At 30.6% G+C, this 10,960-nt stretch overlaps 2 protein-coding genes across 11 annotated transcripts; one reads left to right on the forward strand and one right to left on the reverse strand.

Annotated features, from left to right (window-relative positions):
* The first annotated feature begins 2,772 nt into the window (after positions 1-2,772).
* LOC131947977 (uncharacterized) lies at positions 2,773-4,995 on the forward strand. 6 transcript variants are annotated; one of them, XM_059309411.1, is made up of 2 exons: positions 2,773-2,796; positions 3,853-4,995. In XM_059309411.1, exon 2 carries the CDS (start codon positions 3,975-3,977, stop codon positions 4,476-4,478), a length of 504 nt encoding a protein of 167 aa, XP_059165394.1. In that variant the 5' UTR covers positions 2,773-2,796; positions 3,853-3,974; the 3' UTR covers positions 4,479-4,995. The 6 variants fall into 6 exon arrangements, 5 of the variants coding, with proteins under 5 accessions (XP_059165394.1, XP_059165392.1, XP_059165393.1 ...); XM_059309409.1 differs by lacking the exon at positions 2,773-2,796 and adding an exon at positions 2,949-2,978; XM_059309410.1 differs by lacking the exon at positions 2,773-2,796 and adding an exon at positions 2,960-3,004.
* A 102-nt stretch (positions 4,996-5,097) lies between these two features.
* LOC131947976 (IQ domain-containing protein K) lies at positions 5,098-10,419 on the reverse strand. Of its 5 annotated transcripts, none has more exons than XM_059309407.1 (9): positions 10,379-10,419; positions 8,610-8,686; positions 7,898-8,155; positions 7,279-7,376; positions 7,080-7,103; positions 6,677-6,729; positions 6,444-6,527; positions 6,084-6,168; positions 5,098-5,722 (listed from the first exon to the last, which is right to left on the reverse strand). In XM_059309407.1, exons 2-9 carry the CDS (start codon positions 8,662-8,664, stop codon positions 5,522-5,524), a joined length of 858 nt encoding a protein of 285 aa, XP_059165390.1. In that variant the 5' UTR covers positions 8,665-8,686; positions 10,379-10,419; the 3' UTR covers positions 5,098-5,521. The 5 variants fall into 5 exon arrangements, with proteins under 5 accessions (XP_059165390.1, XP_059165387.1, XP_059165388.1 ...); XM_059309404.1 differs by having other exon boundaries at positions 10,234-10,406; XM_059309405.1 differs by having other exon boundaries at positions 10,228-10,406.
* Between the last annotated feature and the right edge of the window lie 541 nt (positions 10,420-10,960).

Below are 10,960 nucleotides of genomic sequence, written 5' to 3' on the forward strand. Positions count from 1 at the left end.
AAAGTTTATGTTTAGCTGCTAATCATTTAAAATGAAAATTTCTCTTTAGTTAAATTTAAAAATAAATACTTAAAAATTCTCTAGAGTTTAATTTTAGTAGTGATCATATTAAAATGAAACAATTTCCTTTTCAAAATTTTAATGTAGCTGTAATTTTAAAATCTAAATTACACTATCATTTCTTATGAAAAATTTTTTCATAGAAAAGTAAACCTATGAAAGAAAGTGGTTAATGTTATATGGTTATAGTTTAGTCTGCATTTATATGGGTAAGATTGGACACATTTTTTAAAAAATGTAGATCACTTTCTTGTCCTTTGCTTTTGTCCATATTTATTGTCAAGTAACACCAATAAAAATTAATAAATATGTTATTTAAATGAAATGCTAAATGTTAATTTTAAAATGAAAAATGCATTTAATATCTGTGTTTTTATTAATATACATTGAAATTTAAAAAAAAAAAATTAGCAATGGTTATTTTGAACGATATTTTGATTTACTAAAAATCTCAATTCTTTTTTTTTTTCATATTTATTTTTCTTTTTATCTTCTTCACACATAAAAACTCACCTGGATTTTAACTATGGCTCATAACCTCTAAACCTGCTGAGATTTGATCGAGTTTCTAAGATGTGTCTTTAATCCCCTTTTTTCATGATAATGCTTTGAAAACATGTTCATTGATAGCAGAACTATAATACATTTGTTGTGGAAATTAGCATTACTTCAAAAACAGTTTTGTGACAAATTGTAATAAGTTATTGTTATTTATTTTTATTTTTAATATTTAAATTTTTTAAATGTGTTAATTGTTAAAGATTATTTTTAAAAAAACTGGCATTATGAATTAAAGCAACGTTGTCTACTTGTCTGCTTACAGTGCTTTAACATTGGAAAAACATTGTTAAAAAAATTGTTTTTCTGCTGTCTTCTCTCAAAATGTTAAATGAGTTTGATTAAAAATTACAAAGCATGTACAGGCTTTTCATTTTAAAAATTACTACATTAGCTAATCAATGCAAAAAAAAAAATATATATATATATTTTTAATGTTTATACTCAACATATTTTTTAAAGTTAGGAGTTATACACATTTTCTGAAACTTAAGAACTTACTCATTTTTCATTTATGATGTAGATGACAGCAGATAATATAAATCTAGTTATGACGTTTGAAGGTCACTTTGTGCCTTTCAAGATGAAAAATATCTCAGCATTAAAATCAGTTTAAATGTTTGGCTTAGTAATTTTGTAAAAATAAAAAGTAATACGAAATGAATTGTTGTTTTTTTAGTTGTTTTTTTTTTTGTTGTAGGTTTTTTTTTAAAAGTAACTGCCATATATGTGTCCTTGCAACTGCCTATGCTATTTCAGTATTCAGTTTTAAAGAAATAGTATTATTAGTTGCAGTTGTAACAGCTGTCATTTTTTAGGTCTGTGTGTTGGGGTGATGGGGGGGGGGGAGTCCTAATCTGTGCCTATAGCTGCTATGCACAATGCTTGTACACATATAGGCCTATAGAAGTATATATTGGCTGGGTAATGCATATTGGCTGACTCTCTTGGCCAAAGCCCGAAGAGCTTAGCACTACGAGCATAATTTGTATGTTGACTGGCCAATGTGCGCACTGGCCGGGACATAGTGGCCAAAGTCTGAAGTGCTTAAACTTGACAGCATGTTTCGTACATTAGCCGGCCAATGCGCACATTGGCCGGAATGTCCCGGCCAATGTCTCATCTAGACTAAGTTGTGATCGCAATTTCATTATTCTGGATGGGGTTTCATTGTGAGTAACTTATTGTTTGGCTATTGTTTGTATAGCATTCTATATGCAATGCAACATGTACCAAAAGGGCAATCAGACCAAGAGACAGGCATACCAGATGGCTGCCAAAATATTTCTAAACTAATGAACTTAAACTAGTTCACGGAAAGCCAAGACATAGCCAAAGCCACAGTTCAGTAGAACATGCCAACCAAGATGTTCATAATATGATGATGACAAGGATGTAGACAAATGAATCAGCTCTTGTGCTGAGAGTCTCAAATTCATTCAATTTATGAAAAAACCTTTCTTTTCATCAAGGAATCCAACAATCGCCATACAAAGCCTTGTTTGGATGCAAAGCGAAAAGTGGGACAAAGCACTTCAAATCTACCAAGAGAGGTTCTCAAATATGTATAGTTTGTGAAACAATATTGTAGTGCAGCCCATACTAGTTAGCAAACTCAAGGTGCTAAGATGCTAACAAAATCAGATACAAATTTTAAACAAGCTGAAGTGAGAGATCTAAGATTCGCTGGCCCTTTTGACTGGGCTTTTTATGTTGGGCCGTTTTGTCATTGGCCGTTTAGACACCGCGCGAATAATACAGAATTTGAGTCTTTTTAAAACAGGCATTTGTAGAGTGGTATCTGGTTGAGAGAAAAAAAAAGGTAGATGTTGGGGGGGGGGGGGGGGAGATCGCCTTAAGTAAGACATCACAATTTTTAGTGATTATTCCCCTCATTTTTCATATAATGACGCCTATACTTCACTTCCCAGGCGTTTTATTTTGCTACAAAATTTCTTTATCATCATCGGCACACGAAGCATTAGCTAGTGAGGGTCATTTCACCTTGTCTATATTTTTAATAAGAGTCTACAAGCGTATTCTAAATTGCGAAATAAAGGCAAAAAAAAAAGGTAGGCCTAAAGTTTAAATTTAAAAAAATCAAAAGCGCGACCTCACACTTGCTGACCCCTCATCCCCAACATTTGTCAAACATCATCACATCTCTGTACGTTTGAAGTAAGCCATATATAATATTAGCTGTCCAGTTATTCCCTCATATCAATCAAAGCTAAATGCTGAAGACCCTGTAACTTAATTTTTATTTATTAACTCAAAGCCGTTTTATTTGGCTATGGCAATTTTCAGAAAATTTGATCTGGCAATATTTGTAACTTGTAAACAAACAAACCTTGCTAATGGTAGTGAATAGTAGTGATTCAGTGAAGTACTAGTCTAGTCAGTCTAGTGCTAAACCAGCCAGTGTTTTTAACACTATCTATTTTATAGGTCTACGTGTAATAGAGAGGAGCATGATTGAAACATGTGTCCTGCTAATTTAATTAATTTAACACGTTTGTCACTGGGGCTTGTGACTCGACTGACTCACTTTCACTCAGCAGTGACTGGATGACTGGATGTGTAATTAAGTAATTAGTAATTGTGTTTTGTGTACACATTGATTATAGTGATTACACTTACAGTACTTACTACAGTAACACATAATAATACACAATCAAATTAGAATGTGACAATACTACATAATTACTACTACATAATACACAACCACAGTCATGAGTTAGTGACTCCAGTGACACTCTGACAGTCGGTGACATAAGTCATAGAATTTATACTACTATTACTATAGCTATAGACCATAGGCTAACTATTAGATACTTATTTTACTTATTTAGATAGCATAACAGAGTGTAGTGTTAAGTAGTAATACTTAATATGTTAAGTACTAGATCTAGATAATTATACTTAATTTAACTGAATACTAGGCCTTATGAATAATCATTATAAGTTACTACTAGAATGCTGGATCTAGATCTAGAATCTACCACCTTGTGACTTTACTGTAGTAAATTAAAATCATACTCAGTCAGTCATTCAGCCATACTTAACCGTGAACTGGTTATTGAACTACATGAACACTTACAACTTAAATAATAATAAATTAAATAATGTAATGAGTAATAACATAAAGTTATCATGAAACTAATCTAATAATTATAGGGCCTATGTCATATGAAATATAAATGTTCTATATCAATTACGTTGTATTCATTTTAGGTTGTTTTTCAAGGTAAAGTTGAAAACTCTGGATCATTTATTTTTTAATCAAGATGCAAGAAAAAACAATAATGTTAAAACCCTAGTCATTTGTAAATAAACTCTCTTATAATATTAGGAAAATGTTGAGTGGTTCTCAGAGACAGTTGCAAAGAATTTATTTGTCTAAATTTCTACATTTATTAAATGGTGATGCATTGACTTGGAAACACTCAAATATATGTGCCAAATGTATATCATCTAGTTCAAATGATTTTCAAGAAACTGTTGGTTCAAAACATGAAAGTGATAAATTGCTGGAACCAGTGCCAGAGAATTCAGTAAATATTTTCCCAACAGTGAGTCTCACTGTTCAACCAGAGTCTGTGTGTATTCCTGGAATCACTACAGATTTAAATGGTGGTTCATCAGAGCAAGTTGTATCACCAGTACCTCTAGGACAAATTGTACCCCCAGAACCACCAATCAACTGCTGTATGACTGGATGTGTGAACTGTGTTTGGATTGCATATGCTGAGGAACTTAAGGAGTATTGTAAAAGTGTTGGAGGGGACCCTAAAGATACAATTGATAAAATTACAGATCCATCTCTTCGAGCTTTTATTAAGATGGAGCTTAACCTTTAAGCATAATCCTTAAAGGAAACTGTTGTACTGTGACATACTTAGAGTAATAGACCCTTCTTTTTGTGCATTTAGTATTGTAGATAATGTTTATAAGTGTAACTTGTCCAATGGAAGAAATGCCATTCATGATGGTTTTACTAAAATGAAGTGTTTTCCACATTATTTATACCAGTAACTAACATTAAGTATTTATTTAAATTTTTAATAAAACAATGTTTTTGTACTAAGCTTGGTTTTTTTTTTTGTTTCATGTTATTTTGTCTTCATCATGTTAATGTGGTACAATTTTTCCTGTTTAGATTAGTAATACATCCTTGGGTCAACCAAGCCCCTAGGGCAGAGAAGTAAGATGAGACCATTGTATTAGCCATACAATTCTGTTAGTTGCTATGATTTCACAAACAAATGTCTGACTTAAGAACAATTTCCTCTCATTAAGTTACCATAACTATTGCATCACATGTTCAAAGTGTGAAAACATTGATCTACCTCCATTGAAACTTCATGCAGTTAATGGGCAAAAACAAATTTACTTGATGTTAGTTTTTACAAACATATAACCAAAATTGAAATAATTCACTTAATTTTTAAAACAAATTAATTTATTAAATTATTTATAGAAAAACCAGTTTCATGTAGCTCTCCATACGTTCACACATTCATTTATCCATTTTATTCTCATGTACTGGTAAAAATAAACTAGTGCAACATGTTTTTTTAAGAATATTTATATCCCTTTTTGCACTTAAATTAAAAAGTTACATTTTGATATCTGAAAATGTATGTAAGTTGAATAATATTATAGCACTTCAGATTTCACTTCAGATATAAAACTGATACAAATCACAATTATTGTCTGTAACTCGTAACCAGTGAACATTAGTTAATTTGTATGTATAAAAATGTTCAATTCACTCTTACTCACTAGCTTCTCATTTGCTCTTTTATAAACAGTATATTCCAAACAATTTTGAAATATGCAAAGAAAACAGCCTTTTGAATATATATAAATAAATTAACAACTGCAAGTTAACTGAATGGTTCTAATCCTGGTAAGGTGGATCAACAATTATTTCACTGTTTTCCAAGTCGAACCCTGGGTTGTAAATACTGGTGAAACTTCCATCACCATTTGGCATCTGTTTGTCCCAGAACTCTGAGACTCGTTTCTTTATTCCAGCAGACTCTTCTCTCCACTCTCGTTGCCAGATGCGAAGCTCTTGTATCTCAGGTTCACGGCGAACCTAAATGAATGTTTTGTAAAATAATTTCAATTGGGTTTGATCTTCATACTTGTAAAAGTATTGATGTTATATTTATAAAAAGATCAAATGAATAGACATATAACGTAAGTGGTATGTTTAAATATTTTTATAAAAAAATAAACCTAAAGCAGATCATTAGAGTAGAAAAATTAATGCATTTTAAATTGCCAGGTGACTAACATTTTAAGGACCTATTTTGTCCCTTCACAGATTAATTGGTAACCTACATATATATTCCTAAACTGGGTAGATTTCTATTTCTGAAAATTTTTTGGAATTTAAATTTCTAAAATACAGTATGGACCCTGTTTAGAATATGATTGAATAATTAAAAGTTTACCAAGTAGCCTCTCCAGTTAGACTGAATGATGATAGCTGCTTCATCCTCACTCCATATTAGAGACTTTGGCAATGGTGGTCTTGGACTTAGATGATAAAGATAAAATAAATTCTGAACAACTCTGTTTTAGTTACTGTACATTTATATCTCATAGTATTAAGAGTAAAAAAGTAAGTTCTACTTCAGCAAAAGAAATTTTTATATCTAGTATAAAATTGGTGTTTTTTTTTAAACAAAGACCACCTACTATACTAAGAAAATTATCTGTTCTCTTTAAAACAAATTCTGTTTACATAACTAATAAAATATGCAGCTGGTTTAAATGTGCACTTAGTTGTTTTTTTAATTGAATCTACTTACTATTTTTGTAACCATTGCTTGACAAATGGTATATCTAGGAGTTTGGTGTCCTTTCTGCTCTCTGTGTCTTTATTGGGATTATGCCTATTAAGAAATAAAGTTGGTTTAGGTAGGCCCACTAGTACATGTTTGAAAATATTGTAATCAAACAATTATTTAGTGACAAACTATAGCAAAACTAAATGGCCTATCATTTGAAACTTAACAATACAATAGAAAAATAAAATACAAACTGGTATAGGTATTCTGTTAAGAAATCACAGGCGTTAAATTTTGTTCTCTTTCTCTGAAAGTTTAAAAAAAGTTTTTGTCACTTAGTTAAACCATTCAAACTCCATAAGATTAGCCATAAAATTATAGGGTCTAGTGTTATTATCAGTTAAAGTGTAATTTATACTGACACTAAAGCAGTGGTTAACAATTACATTATTCTTCCCAACTTATTTTAAACAACCGTCTGTTATTTAATTAAATGAAAAATAGCATTTGTTTAAACAAAAAGTGAAATCCAAAACTTTTTTTTACTTACAATAAAAGAAGTAATCAAAATTAAATTGAACATTTTTTATAGAAAAAACAAAACTGAATTAAAAAACTACACAACACAAGAATAACAGAACCAAAAAACAATCTTACACTCTCCTCTTCTATGTCCTCTTTCTAAATAATAAAAAATGACTTACATTGATGCTATGACAAATTGACAATGAACTTTATAATTAAGTTAATTAAAGTGCACCAACAAAAAATACCAAACATTAGGCAGACATTTAAAAAAAATAGTTGTACATTTTTGTTTGCTTTTTTTAGTATAGTCCCATGGTTGAAAAAATACCTCAAAACATTTTTCTAGTTTGGCTTGTTGAAGCATTGCTCCCAAAGCAGGAAGAAGCCATGGGAACACAAAGCTATTCAGATATTCTGTTGGAGTACCTGCAAGACAATTAGTAAACAGTATGTCAGCTCTGCTACTGATGATTTTAATAATGCTGTATAAACTTAGTATAAAGAGTTTAAGGCTGCATCTGATTATTACTGAAGTTGACTAATGATGAGGAATATAGAAAATGTATGAGTTAAATTAATCTCACTTGAATAAAAAAAAAAGGACTTGTCTTTAACTTTACAATTAAAGTTGTTTTATTAATGTTGTTTTATGAGTATATCTAATCAGAAAGTAAAAAATATAACTTGTTGAAGTATAAATATAATTTTAAGCTTTTTTAGCTGTTTTACACAACCTAGTGAGAATGTCCAAACACAAATTCTGGGTTGATTATTGTAATTGCAACCATCTTTAAGTTTCATCTATTAGTGTCAGAATTTCACACTACCACTAATTAGTTTAATTATACTTCAATAAAGTATAATTATAAATCCTTACATAACTAAGCCTACAATGTTTTATAACTTTTGTTTACTGAAATTCAGAGCAAACTTTGATGCTGACTTACATTGAAATCTATCTTGTGGAGGAGGAGTTGAAGGCTTTTCTGTCTTTGGTGGCTTATCTGAAAATGTGTAGCCTAAGCAAGATGGATGGCCAATAGTTGGATCAAAGTCAGTTGTGACATCAACATCTGCTGTAACTTTGGCAAACATTCTGCCATAAAATACTGGATTGTGCTTGGCAGGATCATAGTCGTCATAGAGTGTTGCAACAGAACCTGACTCATCATTTAGCTCTGGCGGTGCTTTCAACAATGCAAACTCTGTGACAGAAACAATACTTAAACAATAAACATGATGAGATTTAACTAAGTATGTTTAAAACCAGTGTAAGGCAAACTCTACCTGAGACTAAGAAAGCATAAACACATTTTTAGTCAACATTGCAAATAAAAATATCATATTCACATCCAACTTTCATCTTATATTTAGCCATAATTGATTTTTTTTCTCAGATGTTATAGACTATATAACAACAGTAACAAAACATCAATTATGGATTACAGGGACATATAGTAATATACACTTTGACACTAGTGTTAAAATAACAACTATAAAAGTAATCAAGTACATGTGTCCTATGAGCTTATAGAAAAATTATATAATGTAATGTTCGTTCTTCATATTAACTTAAGTGAGCATTTAAGAAATAGTACTAAAGTTACTGTCAGAACGCAGAACAATATTAAGTAGATCTAGTATTTCTTTTTTGTTTACCTTTACAAATCTGTTCCCACAGATTAACCTCTGGAACTTTAGTGATCACTGACATTTCTAAAGCAAAACATCTGAATCTGTGAATGGAATTAAAACTTTGGAATGAGATTAGATAAATATTAGGTAATAAATTTAAATAGGTCCAAAGAATACTTGAAATATGCATTTTCCTTGCTGTCAGCAAAAAGAAATTATTTAAATAAAAACAAGGCTACTGATCTGATGTCTTGTGGTAAACAACGATAGTTTGTACTTTATACTACTACGACAACTAATAGGCCTACTACTTCTACGCCTAATAATAATAATTGAAATAATTGTGTGTGTTGTTGAAAAAAACAAATCTCTCTATTTAATAATAGTTATGGGCAACTTGGCTTAGACTTATGGGAATTTGATTTTGTGGTTTTCTGGTTTTTGTAAGACTTTTTCTAAGTTAGTTCTTCCTTTTAAACTAAGTATTAGTAAGTAGGTAAAAAAAGTTAGTCTAATTTAATAATTTTCTGTATCTAGATCTGCTGATCTAGGCTAAACTGCTTAACATTTAAAAAAAACAACTTGTGTCTAAAATTTGAAAAATTCTTTTTTTTTTTTTTTAATTTAGCCTACATACTACCACAATACTAGAATCTAGATTCTACATATTTCATATGATAATTTATTGTTTATGATTAGATCTAGAATCTAGATCTACCTACACACTCTGAGTGTACACTGTGCAGTGTGAGTTTACTTCAGTGTGTACTTGTACTACTTAGACTTAGTTATTAGACAAATTAGAATTAGGCCTAATTCAAATTATTATTTAATATTTACACTTAGATCTAGATCTCATCATATAGACCTAGTACTACTGACTGTGAACGCATCATCATGATGATTAATGAATGAACAATATTAAATTATTAATTAGTAATAATTATAAATTAGGCCTAATGTTAAATGTATGACTATGTACTCAGTATGTACTAATGGTAATCTATCGTTTTGGGTACGTAAAATCGCTCGCGGCTATTAATGTACGAAAACGTAACCTCATTGTCAAGGCTGTAATAGAAGTATATTGTGATATGTTTGTTTCAAATATTATAGATAAATGAATAATAAACCTAAATCAATGGCTAAATATATCAATATAGGCCAGAAATTAACTTTAAACAGCTGTGTCTGCAAGCAAGATTTGCTATATAAACAGCAGCCATTTGTAAAATAGAGTGACTTCCGCCTAAATCTTGCGCTCTATATGTCTATAAAAATAAAACTTTAACAAGATGGCTGCTATAGTAAATGAGCGTGGTTGCATCTGTTGGAAACATCGCTGGTGTTCATTTATTACTGAAAAGTTTTAATTCAATTGTTTAAAAACAGGTACATAAATGAAACAAGGAAACATTTTTGTATTTTTCAAAACATAAATCCTCCTCAAAATGTGAAATAATTATTAAAATGTAAGGAGTCACCTGTTTTTCACACTACTAGTCGCGGCCGATTTTACGTACCTAAAACGATAGATTACCGTACTAATTAATTACTATGTGAGTATGTGGTATGTAGTAAGTAGTAATGACTAAAATAAATGAATGTTCATGGTTTACTTTATTGGTATTGGCCTACCTACACTTACGCAAATGACAAAAAAACCAGTCCTTTTTAAATAGCTTATTAAGAATCCAAATCAATTTGATCTCTTGGCCTACATGGCAAAGCTTCATAAAATTTAAAATATTACACAACGAAATCGACAAAGAAATTTTGAAATCATAACCAACACAGGAGAGTCGACTTCATTTATATGGTTGGTATGCAACAGGAGAGATAACTCTTATTTAATATTTAATTTCTCTACTGCTGCAGTTATTTCTTCACATTTACTTTTATTATTTTAAAATACACACATATTTTTTGTTTTAAAAAAATACGTTTAGAGGAGCAGAAAGGGGGGAGGGGCGTAATTTGTTTTTACGATGTGTGATTTAGAAGAGGGTACCAGATGGTGATTGTCACACGTTTGCAATTTTTAAATTAAAAGTCATGTTAGAAGCTGAATTGTAACCATTATAAATTATTTCGCGTATTTTTTGTCGAATGGCTGTTTTTGTAAATTAAATATAGAATCTACTAAATTTCTAGATCTATACCGTACGTAAACCAAGCTCAGTCAATCGTTGTTTAAAAAAAAAACCTGCAATTTGGGGTGTGACATGATTTTAGGGGGGGGGGGGGGGGGGGTGATCTGGCTTTTGTGACAATGGGTGACGGAGGGAATGGGGGTAAAAATCATTTTTCAAAAAGCGTGACGTCATTTATGGATGACCCCCAATAGATCTATAATATTACAATGTTGCGAATTG

This window comes from Physella acuta, unplaced genomic scaffold, assembly GCF_028476545.2.
Source record: "Physella acuta isolate Inbredline_101_S28 unplaced genomic scaffold, ASM2847654v3 ptg000619l, whole genome shotgun sequence".
NCBI classification, from domain to species: domain Eukaryota; kingdom Metazoa; phylum Mollusca; class Gastropoda; family Physidae; genus Physella; species Physella acuta.